Raw genomic sequence first — 20,493 nt, 5'->3', positions numbered from 1 at the left:
CCCCAAAATGCTCGGTAATGTTAATATCTGGTGATGCACCAGACCATTCTGCATTCCGGAAGAAGTCAACACTGCTGTTGTATTACATTTGTCTTAAAACACGGTGCTTTACCTCCTGAGAGGTGTTAAAAGAATCTCTAAAAAATGAAAACGCTTTATTTTCTAAAACAGTATTCCTGAAATAGTTGCCATACCATGATATACATTTCCTTTGATAATGTACATAAGATTGAATGCTGTCCGGGAGGCAAATGGTGTGCACACAAATTATTGATATGGAATAAGTGTAAAAATGAATAATTAAAGAAGTTTGAATAACCAAGTGTGTTTACATGGGTTTGCTCTTAATTGGACCACTAGACAAAGGTTATGACCAATCCTGCACATACTTGCTATTTCCAGAAGATACTCAAATGGTTTATACTCACCAAAATACTTCATGAATTGCAGTTGCTAAATAATTGATGACGTCATGATGTGTGCAGTGGTGCTATTACATAAAATATACATAATTACTTTCTTCATCAGTCAATTCGGAAAACAATTGAATTGATATCAAGAATAAGGCATATTCCCGAGTTTATCTTATTATCAGAGGTTGAGGTCAAACCTGTACTTGACAAAATATATCAATATAAGAAGAAATGGAGATTACACGTGGGAAGAATAAAGAGGGATAGACTACCAAATTTAATTTCAAAATATCAACCTCAGGAAAATAGAGCCAAGGTCGTCTGCTTAGAAGAATTCTAAATAAACAATGAGACTGGAACAGGCAACTCAAACTAAATCTTTGATGATGATGATGATAATCAATCAATCAATCAATCAATCAATCAATCAATCAATCAATCAATCAATCAATCAATCAATCAATCAACTTAATGTATCCAGCTGTTTGCTGACAACATAAAGTTCACTACAGTCCACTGTAGTCTATTCAGTTGTTTTTCACAAGAAATGAGGAGTATTTTGATCAGTGTTCATTATAAATGCCTGTTGCTAGTAGCCAGAGTTGGGGTGTAGTCAATATATACTGCAGGGCTGTGTCTTCTGCAACTGGTACTGATGATGACGATGATATTTTGAAATGAATATGGACACAAATGAAGTATTACAGTAGAACCCCAATTATCCGTCATCCTATTAACCGATTGGCGGATTATCCGACTGTCTCTCGCTTTTCTTTTTCTTTTTTTTTTTTTTGGCTACAGAAATATATGAAGTACTACTTTACGTTATATTAGTACCAGTACGTATTTTTTTCTCGAGAGTGTTATTACATGTCTTTACACTTACACAATTTTGTTTATTCAACTTCTATATAAAATGTACTCCACAATGTCAAAAGAAAACTTGTTGTGCTAAGTATCGACAAAAAATGCAAATAATTGAGCAGTTTGGAAAAAGAGAAACTGTGGCTCATCTCGTACCACCAGAATACGAGATGGTGATAAAACTATGCGCGATTTAATAAAAAGTGTATAAAGTATGTAAATCTACAATATGAGACCTCTACTATTGCTATCTTTTTGCTGAGAGCCATTGCAAGGAGATTCCTTGCCCCTTGACAACCAGACTTGAATGAATGAACTTCTGAGCCACTACCCTGCATGTTAAACGTAAGACCACAGAGAAAATTACGACAGTACAAGTATTATTCCCTTAATTTACGAAAATATTTTATGATACGTATTATCCGATTTTTCGATTAACAGTTCAGTCCACCCCCTTCATTACTACGGATAATAGAGGTTCTATGTACCAATCATGTGGATTTTCTCTACTATAATAATGCCTACTAGGTTATTAACAAAATAGACAAACAATGTTTCATCACTAAAAAGATGACTTACACCAAGGACAGACTGCTAATGCAACACACACAAAAATTAATTCCTGCAACACTTTTCCCATGAAGATCACTACAGATGAAGGATGAGAGAAATCCACTTACACTTAGGCCACAAAAGGAGAGCCATTGCGCCACATTCCAGAATTGAATTTTGATGTGGACGAGAAATTTCCCGTAAATTTTACCTTAAGCCCTCTCATTCAGGGATAAGGATTTTTTGTTTCCTGTAAAGATGTCATAATAAGAATCTATTGCCTCAGACAGGGGTATGAACAAATGAACCGCAGATTCAGTGACAAGCATTGTAATAATTTGACCACTATGGACTACCACTTCAATGAATCTCTTACAAATAAAAGTTCGTTGTATGAGAATGCAACTGACTGGAGTACGCAATTCGTTCACTTGTCTGGAATTCATCAGCAATAACACCAGGTATCAGCCACAGCTGATGAGCAAAATGCCAAAACAGGGCGAGACCTAGTCTGGGAGCTCATTTTCGTATGTTTAATGAGCTCACTAAGATTCACCTTCCATTTCAACATTATGCCATGTACTTACATCTGAAACTGCCAGAGTATCGACAGGATGGCAGGCACAAATTACTTTTTTTTTTACCGCACAAAACATAAAAATGAAGAAACATGTATTATCAGCAATTTTCTTCATATAAAACAAATTGTTCCGGTATTAATAATGCTATAAAATTGTAACAATTTATATTCTGTATAATATGATGTTGTACGTTGGTTTAATAAAGACAAACTTTACTACAGAAGTTATGATCAAATGATATGTTGATCATGATTGGTGAACAGGAAGAATTGGAAAAATTCAAACGATCTGCCAACTTTGAACATCCTAACCAAAATAGTTATTCCGTAAAAAAATTGTTGTGCATTACTTTCCGATCTTCCCTCGTATTAATAGACAGATATCAGATCAAGATTTCTTCTCTGATACATGCAATAAAACTGTAGTGTTTACTGAATGCCTATAGAACTCTAAAAGGTTATACTGATTCTTTTAGGAGGAATTGTAAATATTTTAGAAGGTGGTAGTATGGACTATGTTCACATGAACATGTGTATAATTTTCAATGGTTGTGCAGAAACAGCTGTTTGAACATTAAACATATAAAACCTTACAAAAGGTGTGAGAGAAGAGACAAATGAATTATTGATTGATTAAAAGCCTTACGAATTCTAAACATAGCTTCTCTGTAAATGTATGGTGCAGAGTGTGACTGACAATCAGCTGACTGGGTCTGCTGTGTTACCAAATCATTTTACAGGGCACATGTATGTAGATTTTCTACAAAACGAGCTTCCACTATCATTGAATGAGATTCTTTTGGCTACAATGATGGGATTAATCTTCCAGCATGACAGAACCCCTGCACATTATAGCAGTTGGATGACACAGCATTTAAAACTAACATTCCTCAAATGATGGATCGGTTGTGATGGTCACATTCATTGGTCACCAAGGTCCCCAGACCTTAGATCTTCAGATGGTCTCTGAAGATGGATAAAAAGTAAAGTCTACAAAGAGATATTAAACACAAGAGACAAATTGGTCGCTCACATTTATCAATAGTACTGCCCTCATAAAAGAATGCCAAGACTACTTCAGAAGAGTTATACATACTATTGCCAAGGGAGTTCAAAAGTGCATTGAAGTCGATGGTGGGAGTTTTTTTAACAGTTACTTTGAACTCTTGCAAATTATTGATATTTAAATAACAAATGCAATCAATAAATCATTTCTCTCTCCTTCATACCTTTCATAAGGTTTTTTATGCTTAGCATTCAAACAGCTGTTGTATCTCCACACCCATAAAAAACTGGACACATGTTTCACATGAACATTTTTACTCAGAAGAGTCCATACTACTATCTCCTAAAATATATACTATGCCTCCTCAAACACACAGAAAAAACAATTTTTTTAAGATGTCCTACCATCAACAGTTGCAATGTATGATGTATGTATACATATGTAGGTATCTAATGTGCTTGGTTTAACAATGAAATTATTCTCCTTCGTGCTTCCTAATATTTTGATGTTAGATCATTTCAATAGTTGCAATAATTAACATCTTAAGCCAAAAACGACATAGGACCATAGTTTTTTTTAACTAAAAGTGGATCAGATTGCCTTCCCCTTTCTAAAAATAATCTCATAAAACTACTGTTGTAATGTCATAAAATATAGCGAAACACTATATCAAGTGATAACATTGCTACAGCACATGTGAAATTTCTTTCTGCTGCTTTTGAAATAAACACAGAATTTGTGCAAAAACTGTAAATGAAATGGAAATAAATGTAAAAGTAAAAAATAAGTGTCAGGAACATGGCATGTACTTTCTCATTATACATTTTATATATTTCATATTATTCAGTTCCTTTATTATGTTGGAAGTATTACTGTTTTCATGAACTATTATTCAAAAGACATACCTACACTAAATCATTTCATATTATGCATTCAAATAAGAACAGAACCTCCATTTTCTGGATTATACACAAAACGCATTCTCTATTATCTCAAAGTCAATATATTGCTTTTTGGAGACGGTCTAGTAATGTTCTCTAATTCTGTGGACAATTTACAAAGAGCAAGTTTTAATTTGAACGAAGTAGCTATAGAATATAAACTAAAGCCAACGGTATAGCTCAGTCAGCTAAGACACTTGCCTGCCAATCTGGAGTTGCATTCGATTCCCGCTTGGGCTGATTACCTGATTGGTTTTTTCCGAGGTTTTTCTCAACCATAAGGCAAATGTCAGGTAATCTATGGAGAATCCTCAGCCTCATCTCACCATTATCAATCCCATCGATACTAAATAACCTCGTAGTTGATACAGTGTTGTTAAATGAATGAATGAATGAATGAATGAATGAATGTTAGCCATGATGTCCCATGTTGGGCACCGGCCTCCTGGGATGGGGTTAGAACCCCCTTCGACAGGGATGGCTCAAGTGTACTCGCTTGGTGAGCCAATTCAGGCGAGCTTGTCGTGTACACTACTTTTGTGATATGATTAATAATTCTATTAGACTTTAACCAGTCTCAGCACTCTGTTCTTTGTTCATTTTTTCTTGTATTACACACATTATACTGACACTGGCACTTTGACTAACCAAGTAAAAAAATTTAAACTAAAAACATCCACAAACAAAACTAAAATCTTTGAATTTAAGGGAATTTAACCAATAAGAGCAAAAATTATTACTGATAACATTATTCTAGACCCGAACTCTAGTTTTAATTATCTAGAATGACAAATTACATATGTCGACTAATAGACCAGGAAATAAAACTCTATTGATTTCTAAGCAATTATGACCAATAAACCGCATATTATTGAGATGAGTAAGAAAAGAAACAGTACTAAAATTTTATCAAACAACTACCATCTGGATATTACTCTACAGAACTGAAAAGAGAGTACCATAGTGTGGCAAGAAACAAAACATAATGCATTGTTCTTGCATAGTGCATGATGTCATTCTTCCACACCCACTAACTGATTACATAAGGCATGACAGAGAGGTAGGTCATTTTATACTTCACGATTACCCTAAAATATGCTAAGGTAGAACTAAAACAATGCTATCTTATACTTTATAGAGTAAACCGTACTTCACAAGAAGCATACTTCCATAGGCTGCAGCAAAATGACTTAACCCCCAGTCCAGACAAGAAGCATACGTCCATAGGCTGCAGCCAAATGACTTAACCCCCAGTCCAGACAAGAAGCATACTTCCATAGGCTGCAGCCAAATGACTTAACCCCCAGTCCAGACAAGAAGCATACTTCCATAGGCTGCAGCCAAATGACTTAACCCCCAGTCCAGACAAGAAGCATACTTCCATAGGCTGCAGCCAAATGACTTAACCCCCAGTCCAGACAAGAAGCATACTTCCATAGGCTGCAGCCAAATGACTTAACACCCAGTCCAGACAAGAAGCATACTTCCATAGGCTGCAGCCAAATGACTTAACCCCCAGTCCAGACAAGAAGCATACTTCCATAGGCTGCAGCCAAATGACTTAACCCCCAGTCCAGACAAGAAGCATACTTCCATAGGCTGCAGCCAAATGACTTAACACCCAGTCCAGACAAGAAGCATACTTCCATAGGCTGCAGCCAAATGACTTAACCCCAGTCCAGACAAGAAGCATACGTCCATAGGCTGCAGCCAAATGACTTAACCCCCAGTCCAGACAAGAAGCATACTTCCATAGGCTGCAGCCAAATGACTTAACCCCCAGTCCAGACAAGAAGCATACTTCCATAGGCTGCAGCCAAATGACTTAACCCCCAGTCCAGACAAGAAGCATACTTCCATAGGCTGCAGCCAAATGACTTAACACCCAGTCCAGACAAGAAGCATACTTCCATAGGCTGCAGCCAAATGACTTAACCCCAGTCCAGACAAGAAGCATACGTCCACAGGCTGCAGCCAAATGACTTAACCCCCAGTCCAGACAAGAAGCATACGTCCATAGGCTGCAGCCAAATGACTTAACCCCCAGTCCAGACAAGAAGCATACTTCCATAGGCTGCAGCCAAATGACTTAACCCCCAGTCCAGACAAGAAGCATACGTCCATAGGCTGCAGCCAAATGACTTAACCCCCAGTCCAGACAAGAAGCATACTTCCATAGGCTGCAGCCAAATGACTTAACCCCCAGTCCAGACAAGAAGCATACTTCCATAGGCTGCAGCCAAATGACTTAACCCCCAGTCCAGACAAGAAGCATACTTCCATAGGCTGCAGCCAAATGACTTAACCCCCAGTCCAGACAAGAAGCATACTTCCATAGGCTGCAGCCAAATGACTTAACACCCAGTCCAGACAAGAAGCATACTTCCATAGGCTGCAGCCAAATGACTTAACCCCAGTCCAGACAAGAAGCATACGTCCACAGGCTGCAGCCAAATGACTTAACCCCAGTCCAGACTAGAAGCATACTTCCATAGGCTGCAGCAAAATGACTTAACCCCCAGTCCAGACAAGAAGCATACGTCCATAGGCTGCAGCCAAATGACTTAACCCCAGTCCAGACAAGAAGCATACGTCCATAGGCTGCAGCCAAATGACTTAACCCCCAGTCCAGACAAGAAGCATACTTCTATAGGCTGCAGCCAAATGACTTAACCCCCATTCCAGTGTGAGTAGTAGGAGCACTTGGTTTCTTCACACTTTGAAACGTTTGTTGTCTGGCTATAACTAAACAGCAATGTAACAGATTAGAAGCAGACCACTGGTGGCAAGTTACATTTTAAATATGTAATATGTACAGAGTGGGCAATTTAAAACCGGTGCACTTATGCTAGCTGTGCTGATTGCCTAGCTAATCTGTGTTGCATTATTATTAACTATTTCTATTATTGGTTGGCACTTGAACACTGATTGTTTCTATGGTCGGCTGGCAGTTGAAGACTGTTTATGCTTCAATATACTGCAATGCTTTTCATTTCTTTCCTGCATGTGACTATGAACAGCTGCCGGTTTTAAGTTGCCCATCCTGTATAATAAGAAAGTATGTGCCATTATCATGACATTATTTTTTTTAAGTAATGTATCATTAACTATTTGTTTACTAATTTAGTCTTTCTGTTTTCTTTTGGCTGTATTTAGAAACCTTAACAATAATCAAGAGCACAGTGCCTCTTTTCCTGACACTTCTTCTGCCATTACAACTAATTGTACAGCAATTGGATGGAAGTATTAAATGAAACTATTTATTAAAATACTGCCATGACCACTACCCAACAAATCTCAGTATGTACCTCTCCTCAGAAGGTTACAACAAACTTTAATTTAGCTGGTGATGGATATTTGAAATGTAGAACTAATATGCTACTTTGATAACACTAATTTTTTCCCGTAGAAATAGTGTATTGGCAGCAAACATCAAGATGAAAGTGTTATAGGAGGTTTCCATGATTGTCTGTAATTATTTATGATCTGAATTAGAAACCTGAATATGATGAAATAGCAGTTTTATGTTCATTTAGTAAAAATAAATGTCTTCCCTCAGAATCAAACAAATATCACTCACTTGTAATGCGACTGACATTTATATGTGTTTGGACTTGTCCCAAGTACAATCAATGCTTTATTTATATTAACTGTAACTGCTACTCTAATAGAAATGTGAGGCTGTTCAAAAGCAATGACATTTTTGAAGTTGCTGGAACTTCGTTAAAAATAAGATTCTCACAAAAACACCATTTCGTTCACATAAAAATTGAATTTATTTACGTGAAAAGCAATTAACCACCATTTTATTCTGAAGAAATTAATAACCTCTTCCTGATTCTGTGCAGCATTCAGAAGGATATTCTGCAAAATATTCTAGGTTTTTCCAGGAAACTGATTGTTTCAATATCAGAAAGCTGACCAAGAAAACTCTTCCCTAATGCCAGAAATCTGCAAAAGTTATACCTAACAGTGCAATTGACCAGATATAAAGAAAATTTCAACTTATGATGTAATTTCAAAATGTTTCTTAGCCAGCAGTTTTTTTTTTTTCTACTGGTCGATAAATGTGTCCCAAGCTTCGAATTCAAGAGCACTAGTTTTGACCTGAACGTAGTGTCACATACCAACTGTCTGATCTCTCGCCCAATGAGAATTCCTGCCTTCAATTTTGCATCACTTTTCACTCTACCAAACTTCTCCTTCAGATATTTAAAGCCTTCACAATCATGATTCAGAGCCAACACAAAGTTTTTCATGAGGCCAAGTTTAATGTGCAAGGGGTGAAAGAAATATCTCCTTTGCGTCAACAAGCACCTTATGTTAAAAATTTAAAATGTTATTAATTTAAATTGTGACGTGATAAAAAAAAAATAAACTTCAGATCTGTAATGAGCATACTCAAATTAGGGTTGGTACACCTGTTTTTGTTCAGTAGCAAAATTAAAATAAAATAAATAAAATGAATCTAAATGTATTAAAAATGTAAAAATTAAAATTTACAAAGTTATTATTTTAAAACTGTGACGTGATAGAAAAAACAGACTTCTGATCTGTAATCAGCACACTCAAATTAGGGTTGGTACACTTGTTTTTGTTCAGTAGCAAAATCACTATAGACCAATGTTATTAACTAAAGATTTAAGTGAGTTGTGGATCATAATCATTAACTCCAGCTTTTGCTTTTTCTTGTATGGCAACTCTACTATACAAGGTGGAAGTGATATAACTCTGCACATTGAAATGAGAAATAGATTTCACGAAAATAAACAAAAAAACCTATTATATGTTTTGTGATTAAATGCATGGTTAATTAAATAACTACATCAAAAATTTAAACTCACTGGCAACATCGCAGTGTCCAAGATTCCACACAGGGGCACTGAACTCATCCGACGTCAGATGTAAACAAAAGGTTACATACTGCACAATCAAGCGACTGTTATGGCCTGGGTTTTTCTCGACCAAATTTAAAATCTCCTCTTCCCTGTCAACAAATTCATCAGGTCGTTGTCGACCTCGATTGCAAAATGTTGGAATTACACTCCTGTGTCATGAATTAGCTAGCAGACAGCGATGAATGTGTCTGCACTAGGTACTATCCTACTGAAAATCTTTCTGCATACAAGAGTTGAGTTGCATGCGAGTTGCATTTCATCTCTTCGTAAATTAACATCATGTCCAAACATTCTGGATTAGAAAATCTCAGCACTGCGATATACCGAACTGAATGGCAATACAAGCTGCACCTAAGATCAGAAGACTCAAAACACCCACTTCCATTGGATATTCACGTAATACTGGGACAAGACAACCTGACTGCAAATATTATCCCCTACCCATTGAGAACAGCTGATTGTGTTGCCACGTTTAGTCTTGTTAGGCAACAAATTTGCAATACTTTCTACTTAATTTATATGAAATCGCCCATTCTACCGAAATATAATGAATGAAAAAAATATTCTTTATTATATTCTCTATTAGTATTGACAGAAATTAAGATCCTTTGCATAGTAATTATAGTCGCGACGCTGTTATTCCTGGCGTGACTCCTCCTCTTTGCTTACGTCTTAGGAAGTGAAGGCTGTATAAAGTCTAGGTAGGTAGTATCGTTCGCCATTTTGTTCTTTCGTTGCCGAGCTACCACACGAGGAATGTAACTGGCACACTGTTAAATATTATCATGTTGTAGCTCCTATGATAATAAATCAAACGCACTGTAATTCAGCAAACAATTGAGCGGCAAATAATGTCGTGTGCTTTCTGCAAACACCAACGAAAGAGCCAAAATGGCGGGCAGTTATATATTTAGTATTTATCGAGCCTTAAGAAATGAATAACATCTTCATCAGCAAATCACAAGACGCACACGTTTAAATGTAACCGACCTGCAACATGATTGGCTGCCGGAAATTAGAGCAACGGGACCATATCTACAACAATGGCATTAAAGCGTTCGGAAAAACATTTTTTTTTTTTTCGAAAACTATAAACTTTCCACTGATATGGTATTAAACTTTTTTGTTATACACAATATGACTAATTTGCTCTGCAAATCTGCAAGGTCATTTCACTTTCACTTTGTATATGTGAAAATAATAATCACTGGTTTCTTTTGTACCTTTTAGTTTTTTCTTTTTTTCAATCATAGCAGCGATTTCTATTTATTTCTTTGCAAGCATGTCATCAAGTTGATCCTCTGTGTGTGAAATACCCTGAACATTCCACGTTGTGTATCCTAAAATACTCGTACTTTCTTCTTTCCAATTACTTTTCATTCTCCTTTTCATACCAGTGTCATCAACAGATTCAACTTTCCGGCTATTTACACACAGAGAGTTAAATGCAATTGAAATTCATCAGGCCAAGTTACAAGCATGTCACTAAGCAGTCCATAATAGGGCTGCCACTATCTTATAGCCTTCTGGACAGTCTAGTATTAGGCGCTTCTTCTTTATAAGATGAAATGGATATACTGTCATTGATGATGATGATGATATCTTATTGCAAACTGGATTTTTTCCCTAGAATGCCATGACTTGTTTTCTCAGGTAACATTTCCATAACAATACTTCATAATAAAGAATAAGACCTATTTGCGTTTGCACAGATGAATAACTGAAGAATAAATTTTGCATTCCATTAACATTAACTCGCATAAGAATAACTCTAATAGCTTTTATTTGTTACATTTCGAAATAAAAGACTGTCAAAACAATAAAAATGTAACAATTAAAAGCATTTTTTTATTAACGCTACCAGATTGTCATTTTGACATTTCTGGTCTCTTCTGGCAATGGTTTATTTGTAACCCACTTCTGAGGTTGGAGCACCTGGAAGGCGGAGTTACACTGCCTCAATGATATTATGATGATAGGATGATTAATGTAGTGCCAGGAGAGATCTTAAACCTAAGGCTAACCTAATTTCCAGACCATGTACAAACACGGGAGGAAAAACTCCTGTGTTCTAACCGGGAATCGAACCCAGACCTCATGAACTGCAGTCAGAAGCTCTCTGACCACTAGCCCATGAGGCTGGTCTTAAAAGCAAATATCATAATGATAAATGTCATTCTTCTGTGTATAGAATTATGTTTAACTCCAAGTCAACCTTATTTTTAACAAAGTTACAACAATCTCAAAAATGTTCCGACTTCAGAGTTACCCTATATATAATTTCTTAGGAAATGTTTCATCAACTCACAAATTGGATTTGAGGAGTCAATATATATATTTTTTTATGAAACAGAGATATGAATACATAAAAAGACACATGTCTGGTTGTGATGAACAATAAATCATAGGAGGACAAACTGAGATGAAAATGGAATATTCAGAATTTAAGTTACAGATCTTGTTATAAAAAAGGAAATAAAGAAATAAACTTAAATAACGAGAAAACAAAGATTCCTCACCAGTCTGCCAAACAATAACGCTTAATATTAAGTATGCTAGTACTTACGGAAGATTGTACCACAAATGTTTTATGCTTCTATTACAGTTTTAAGACACATTACAAACCAAACCGGCCATGTTACAGAACTTAAGCTGCCATTCTCACAACTGTTATGATGTGTTCCAGCCTTCAGGTGATCATTCCCATGAACACAATTCAAGATCCAAAGAAACTTTACTACAAACAGATGGACAGTTAATGAATGGAATGTTAGTGGAAGAAAAACTGTAGCACTATACTTTAACCAGGATATACACACAAAGCAACTGCTAAGTTCCAGATATACAAACAAAAGTTGTCCACGAGAACTTTCTAACATTATAATACTGCAGTATCAAACTCCTTTCTCTAAAGACGAACTTCAATCTTCATCAAGAACACTGTTTGGTACACTACTTGGTCCATTTATCGTCAGTCTTAAATTGTGTACCATGACACTGAATGCTACACCTTGGCTCGTCACACACTATCTATCATTTCAGATATTGCGCAAGCCCAATTCCATCTCAACACAACACAGTGTACATTACGAATCGCACAGACTCGAACATAACTACGTGACTAGATGCTATTTTGGCTAGAGTAACAATAGAATGTTTAGGGATGATGCTAACTCAAAGTTATCATAAGTACAGCTGTGTGATGTGGATATATTGTTCGAGAACAAAGGGAAACTGGCCATTATACTAATTATTATCTAGCGTGGCATACAAGAATTTAATTTCATTTAGGAAGCTTCAAATATGAAGAATGACGTGAAGCAGGTTTCCATCAACATTTCTATGATATGAGGTGAAATATAGCGAATTGGCAAGCATGATGCGTTGTGTGATACTAATATGCAGCCTTGCAAAATAAAGAAAAACGTAGTAGTAAAAATTTTAAAAGCAATTTATGAAGAAATTTCAGGCAAAAGAAAAAAGAAACAGAAAGCTATAAGTAAATTCTCATACTTGGATATAACGGTATTTTTAATGCAACAGTAAAAGCAAATGTTTCATTTGCAAGGCTGCTAAATAACAATATATTCTTACTCTAATTTACAATAGAAATAATTTTACTATAAAATACATAAATACAGTAACACTCAACTTTTCTGACAACTGAAATTAAACAATTTAACTCTTACTTACTTTACAAAGAATAAAATATTTTAATGTGGTGTTTTTCTTATTGACTAATAATGCAAGCTACCATTTGATACTGCATATACATTCACACGATTCTGCACGTTGAGTTAACCAAGCACCAGATGGCTAGGAAGCACATGAGTCACCTCAGTATCACTTCAACATGCACAACAGTAAACAACTTCTCTATTACCAACAAAATCATAATTCGGCAACTGAATTAGTCAAGACTCTGAGGACTAACTGAAAAACCTGAGACCATAGTTCATTACAGAACACACAAAGAAAATAAATGCATATAATTCATTACATTCCATAATTAAATTTTCTTTGTTAATTAATATCAGGGAATGATTAAGAATCATAATTGTTGATGAACAATTATATAAAATTAATTTTCTTTCTTGCAGAAAGTCACAATCAAAGGTTAATACAATTCAACATACAACAATGTTGTTAAGAAAATTGTGTCTAATTTTTTTTGTCTGTTTTATGTCATTTTATGACTAAAACGAATAAGAAATATAACAATTATAAAATCCTGCATGTTATGAAGCATTTCTGGCAATAAGTTAAAATACTGTGTATAAAATTATACGCCTATGATGTAAAGCTTTGAAGTACTGGGACGACAAATTTCCACGAAGTTAATACCTTCACTTCTTACAAATATGCTATGGAAACTGCTGTCCATTACCTGACTTGAGGTTTTCTCTGTATGTTCTGATATTCTACTTTAATTTTTAGCTGAACTGTGGTAATCGGAGGCATTCTTACTTAAATATACAACGAGAATCATAAACTAAACGTGGTGAAGTTTGTATAAAAATCTTAACAGCAATACTAGAATCACCACCTTCATATCCAAAACCTTCCTCAAACCCAAGAACGAACTTGAATGTGCCCACTTGTTCAATATGTTTTGATTACTGGCAATAGTTCTTCTTAATTTATACACAGGTCACGACTATCATTCTTTCCGTGGTGTATGCTTCTTTGGAGACCTAGGTGCATCCCCGGCACCATCAGACACTGCTTCCTGTAATTATAATACATATTTTGTTACAGTAAATCTAATTCAAAATCCAAATAAATATTGTTATGTAAGTAGATTTTTTTTAGATAAAAACATTTTAATGTGTTGAGGTGGCCAACAGAACAAACACAATATTTTAATGAAACTCATAGGAAATTAATTTTTTTAATTATTATTATTATTATTATTATTATCTAAATCGTGTTTATTTATAACTTAACGCCATGATGTATCCCACTGTGTTGTTGTTTTTTTTTATTAATCTATATTTTGTGTACATTTTATTCAATTGTCGGTTTCTGGTTTAATTATGTGAATCCTACTTAATTGTAATCTAATACTAATATGTATACTCATGTGTTTATTTCTATTTTTACTGTGTACATTTTTTTTTATTGAATTATCGGCTTCTGTTTTTATGTGATTTGTATTTGATTCTAACAACATTAATATGCATTTCACTATGTTTATTTTTATTTTATGAGGTAAATTTTATGTAACTACCTCTTTTGATCTCATTATGTACCTAAATTGTATCAGTATGTAATTACTTAATTCCGATCCAGTTTTATGTTCAACTATGTACAGCAAGTTTTAATCCTGGTTGAGAGTAAGAGAAGGCCTTATGGCCTTAACTCTGCCAGGTTAAATAAAGCCATTATTATTATTATTATTATTATTATTAATTGTAGGCTTGAAAGAGTAGACTCAAACACATCTGGATTATAGGTATAGATTACATGATTATTTTAATGGCGGTATATTTCTATTTTTTTGACTATCCATCAGTTACAGCTTGCATGCCAGAAGTAGAGGCAGATAAATGGACATCAATATCAACAGGACAGAGCCTTCAAATAGACGTTCATCAGTGCGTGTGTGGAGTTGGTAGCACACTGTTCGCAGGCAGAGTCAGATATTCAGGGTTCCTTAAGTCAAGTGCATAGATTGCTCATGCAAATTACAATTACAATAACCACCTACTTTTGTCATAGAAGATGTATGAATTGATGTCCTTGTGACACCACATATCTCTCACACCTTTTAAAAAAATTTGCATTAACAAGCATTAGTGCTTCTTCTGAAATTGTTGCCATTTTCCTTTTTATAATGTCTTTCACTTCTTCCAATGTATGCACATTATTCCAGTATACTTTATGTGTTAAGTTCCCCCATAAATAGAAATCACATATGGTAAGATATAGGGATCACACTGGCTATATTCCCTTACTGATGACCCTATCTCCAAAAATTTCCGCAATTAAAGCTAACGAGAGATCAGCTGTATGTCCTGTAGTGAAATCTTGTTGAAAAAATGCCTGTGTACATTCAATGTCAGATAATTCTTCTAGGAATGATGTGATTATATTATCCCTGTATCTCTGCGTATTTATGGTATTTAAAAAAAAATATAGGCCCCATAATTCTGTAGCCTAACCTAAGCATTTACTTACAGCAATTTTTTGGTCATACAATGGCATTTCGTGTACAAAATCGGGGTTTTGGGCAGTCCAGTACCGGTATCTGTTGTTCTGTGTCACTACATGACCATTAGGGTTACGACTTTTTGCAAAATAATTGATTTTCTGTATCATAAATCGATTAACTTTTGCTAAAAAATAATGAGGTAACACTTGAACGAAATTAAATACTATCCTTTTCACAGATGATCCGATAGTAATAGCTAGATCGAGAGAGAGAGAGAAAGAGTGAGTGTGTTGTGGTTTATGTGCTGGCAATAAATCCAGCAGACGTGGGTTAAATTGAAGACCTCCCCAGAAAAGGGATTTAACATCAGGTTCCTAAAATATGTGATGTAGATGGAAAAAGTAATTTTGAAACACTCATACAGGTTTTTGTGCTCAATAGGTGAATAAACTTGTATCCTTGTTTAGTCAAATGGTTGTGGTAGTAAATACAGGCCTAATTAGAGTTACCATATTCTGAAATCTGAAAATTCTGACACATTCCTCTTATCAACGAACTCCTTGTACCAACTTCGTCATTTATATCACTTTCGCAGCTTCTGCATATTTATCACTAGATATAATTTTCTTTAACAATTCCTTGTTACTTACTATACGAATAATCAGTGATGGAAGTGAGACGGTATGCGACAGTATGGAATACCGCCACTGGTTTCAATGGCCAGAAAACATATCGTTAGTGAAAAATGACATACTATCATTGAAAAAATGTAATTGTAAAAATTTGTTTATACATTTCTTCACAGCGAAGAGTACTATCTGTTTGCTTCGTAAATCTAAACCACAGCCTTCTGGAACTGTATTCAGTGTGTATTTAGACAGACTTATTTGATAAGCTCAACCCCTGGAATGCTTACAACGGTAGTATTTCAAGTATAGAAGGCTGTGGTCTGCAGCTTTGTGGTGGCCATTGTTGCCAATTTAGTGACTGTATTATTTTTCTTGTTGCACTTTTTATTAATAATTATGTAAGGCACTTTGAAGCTTTGACATTATTTCAAATGATGTCTCAATGGATATTGCAAAATAATCTAGTAATAACTGAAGTAGCCTAACTTGAAATTATTTTAATATTTTAGGAGAAAAATTCGCTCCGGCGCCGGGGATCAAACCTGGGTCCTTGGTTCTACGTACCAAGCACTCCGACCACTGAGCTACGCCGAATTCAATCCACAGCACCGGATCGAACTTTCCTCCTTCCATGTTTCCCTTTTGTGGCCTGACTCCAAGTTAGGCATATATATGTTGACGTGTATCCAATGTCAACTGCCATTATACTAGGAGCGCACTCAGCTGAGTGATTTGTTGGCCGGGAATCCGCAGTTATTATGCACTGCTAGCTAAGAGAATATTATAGATGTACTAATTTGTCCTACAGAATTGATCTGTAATATTGACACAATATTTTAGTGTCAATATTACAGATAAATTCTGTAGGACAAATTAATACATCTATAAAGGAGCGAATTTTTCTCCTAAAATATTAAATGTCAATATTACAGATAAATTCTGCAGGACAAATTAATACATCTATAATAAATGAAATTATTTTATTAAGAAATTTAATGTGTTGCATAAGCTTCAAAGATTCGTGTTACTGGCTGTACGAAACAATTTATTGTCTACATCATTTATGTCTATGTTGTAAGTGAGAGGTGTGCCTTTTTTAAATCGAGGTATGTCAGAGGAAAATCTTGGGGTAGCATACCACCTCTGGTTTTTTCCCCCCACTTCCCTCACTGCAAATAATCAAACGTACATTTGCATGTAAAATGTCGGAAATTAAATTTCACTGAAACAAGTCTTTCACAGAATTGATGGTAAGTCTAATTCATGGAATTTAATAACTTGCTTGATAAGTTCACTGCTATTTATAATTAACAAAATGAGGGATGTATGTGGATAAACAGCATTTACACATTTAACAATCGCATACATTGCAATATGCTTCTCACAGCAACATGAGACCAAACGAAAAAAAAAAATAAATAAATAAGGCTTCAATATGAAAAACGCAGACAAATAAAATTAGAGAATTTCCAAAAATGTATGTGAACGACTATTTCTATTATCAAAAAGCGGACATTTCAGCCAGCATAAATGCTGACATATGGTAACCCTAGTCCTAATGATATCTGTCCCCGAAATTATTTTCCTTTCTCCTGAAACGTGAATGACAGTTTTGTTGGTTGCATCCCTATTCCGGGGAGGTCTTCTATTCTTGGCAAGAAGCTGGAGTGGAGACTTATGTCTCTCCCACAAGGAGTGAGCATGTGTCCCTTGTCTTTTGTACGTCCTTTGTTGTTGTACATCAAGCTGACCAAATGGCAAGAAATCCCACTACCTACAGATGTCTAGTATTGGTCCATAATCCACAATTTGGATGGAACAAGTCCAAACCCTGAAAGTATAAAATAATACAAATACCCAAAACCTACCTCTGGCTTCGATGCATCAGCATTGACATCTACATCACCTCCACTTGCTCCAGCTTCAGCTTCTTCTTCCTCTTCTTCTTCCTGCACCTCTAACTGACTCTTAGATTTTGTGACTTTGGTTGGTTTTTGTTCGCCTATGTCATCATCTGGCGAAACAGCATCAGTTTTCTTTGCTTCTGCTGCACGCCTTTGTTCTTCCTTTTCCTATTTTAAGTATAATACAAACCAGCGAATTTAGAAAGAGATAGTGCTGTCGATTTCGACATTTTTACGGAAAACACAATTCTTTTAGCATCCCTGATAACAAAAAAAGTAGTTCCAACATGTAGCTCATTTGTCAGTCTGTGTGTAACAATGAATTCTCCAAATTATTGAACGGATTTTGTTCATATTCAGTATCTACAGGAATTTGAAGCAGGAATGATGCACATAAAATATAGTCATTTGTACTATAAAACCGTTTCCAATCTATTATCATCAGGGCCTGGATTTTGATAACCTAAAAACAAAAAAATTAAATAACCTATAAAATTACAGGGAAAACCCAGTAAAATGACCTCAACACTAAAAAAAGGGGGGAGGGCTAAAAATCTTAAATATATTCACTCATTTAAAAGTTAAAAATGAAAGTTTTTCACGTAATTTCAAACATACAATGATGTGAAAACAATTGAAATTTGCAATTCATATAAACAAAATAATTGAATATCTGCATGTTGTCATTATTAGACAGTTATGCAATCCCTATGTCGAAAATATCTGAAAATAAAAAGAAGAATTTAACTACCGTATTCAGTAGTAGAATACATTATAGGATGGGGAAAATTCCATCTATCTACATATACGACTATAGGCTACAATTCTTGCCTCATTCTGCATTGCAATAGATGACACTGATCATGCACAGGTTCTTGTAGGAAAGCAAATGCCAGCACATTCTTGTGCAATGAAAAGCTCTTTTCAACATCTACAGAGGCAATGGGAGCAATCTTCAAGTGCACCAAATCACTGGGAATAAATGTTATACAGTACACACGAGGATTTTTCGCACAGAAGCACTTACAACCAGATTGGAATATGAATTTTAAATGAATGTTATCCTATGAACTTGCCTGTTTTCTAAATATGTAACCACAGCAACATGATGCTACTCACAAAATGACACCCAGTTGTGTGCTTGCGTTGTTGTAACTGCATGTAAACAGTACTGACAACATAAAACCCCGACTACAAAATACTTTTGAGCGCTACTGTATACCAATAGGAACATGGGAAGACGTTATGAGAGTAGACCCAAAAAAAAGCTGGAGAAAAATTTTAATCAACTTCCAGTAGTCATCCATTTTATTTGTCAGTTAAGTCTACATAATAGAAACAATCACGAAGAAAATTGTCAGATAATTTTTGAAGCTGATGTTATTGTGTGTTTTTGATTTCAAATAAATATTCATTAATTTTTTACTACAAATTATTACATTTCATGCTCAATGACTTGTGGATACTGCATATCAATAAAATCCAAACAACAGTAGTAGAAATTGCTATACAGACAGATGATATACTGATAACAAAAATCTCAAAATTATTATTTACAGCATCATAACAATCAGAAAGTATAAATACTAGTTTAAATATTTTAATAGATGTCGAGCCCAAAGTTAGGTTTATAAATAGTAATTTTATTCTTACATAACCAAAGAATAGCTCAACATGTCTGCTTTAGAATCATTTTAAAATGTAAAGAAAATCATGTTTATTGTTTTAATACAACTGTGAATTAAACATTGTTTTTTCATACACTGAATTTAAGCTACACTGCAGTACCCATCATATCAGAAGGCAGTTCGCACATAGAAAAATATTCAGATACAGGATGTACTGTTATTACTAGAGACCGAATGTTCAGGCACTGAAAAAGGTAGAAAAAGGTAGAAAAAGGCAGGTAAAAAGGCACTTAAAATGTGTAATATAGGCAGTAGAAAGAAAAAGGCATTTATATTTTTCTTTAAACAGCAATAATATTTGCTCAAGGATGAGAATGGTGACTTGCTTGCTGATTCTCATTTCATCCTGAACAGATGGAAGAATTATTTTTGGAAACTACTAACTGTATAGAGTCCGTATAGGTCAGTTTCTATCTGATTCTTTTCCAATTCACTGCGGGCTAAAGCAGGGAGATGCACTATCACCTTTACTTTTTAACTTCGCTTTAGAATATGCCATTAGGAAAGTTCAGGATAACAGGCAGGGTTTGGAATTGAACGGGTTACATCAGCTTCTTGTCTATGTGGATGACGTGAATATGTTAGGAGAAAATCCACAAACGATTAGGGAAAACACGGAAATTTTACTTGAAGCAAGTAAAGCGATCGGTTTAATAATAATAATAATAATAATAATAATAATAATAATAATAATAATGATTTATTTAACCTGGCAGAGTTAAGGCCATACGGCCTTCTCTTACACTCAACCAGGAAGTAAATCCAGAAAAGACAAAGTATATGATTATGTCTCGTGACCAGAATATTGTACGAAATGGAAATATAAAAATTGGAGATTTATCCTTCGAAGGGGTGGAAAAATTC

General features: G+C 35.0%; 1 protein-coding gene across 2 annotated transcripts in view; it reads right to left on the bottom strand.

Annotated features, from left to right (window-relative positions):
* Positions 1-1,181: 1,181 nt before the first annotated feature.
* The window catches only part of LOC138696800 (calnexin-like), a 45,335-nt gene continuing 26,023 nt past the window's right edge, over positions 1,182-20,493 (bottom strand). For both annotated transcript variants that reach the window (XM_069822215.1, XM_069822214.1), the window contains exons 9-10: positions 17,906-18,109; positions 1,182-13,983 (exon numbers count right to left, since the gene is read on the bottom strand). In XM_069822215.1, coding sequence (XP_069678316.1) covers positions 13,915-13,983; positions 17,906-18,109 — 273 coding nt within the window. In that variant the 3' untranslated portion in view covers positions 1,182-13,914. The remainder of the gene's footprint in view (positions 13,984-17,905; positions 18,110-20,493) is intronic.

Source organism: Periplaneta americana, chromosome 3 (assembly GCF_040183065.1).
Source record: "Periplaneta americana isolate PAMFEO1 chromosome 3, P.americana_PAMFEO1_priV1, whole genome shotgun sequence".
NCBI classification, from domain to species: domain Eukaryota; kingdom Metazoa; phylum Arthropoda; class Insecta; order Blattodea; family Blattidae; genus Periplaneta; species Periplaneta americana.
The sequence above is the reverse complement of the archived record's forward strand: the minus strand, read 5'-3'. Positions and strand labels throughout refer to the sequence as shown.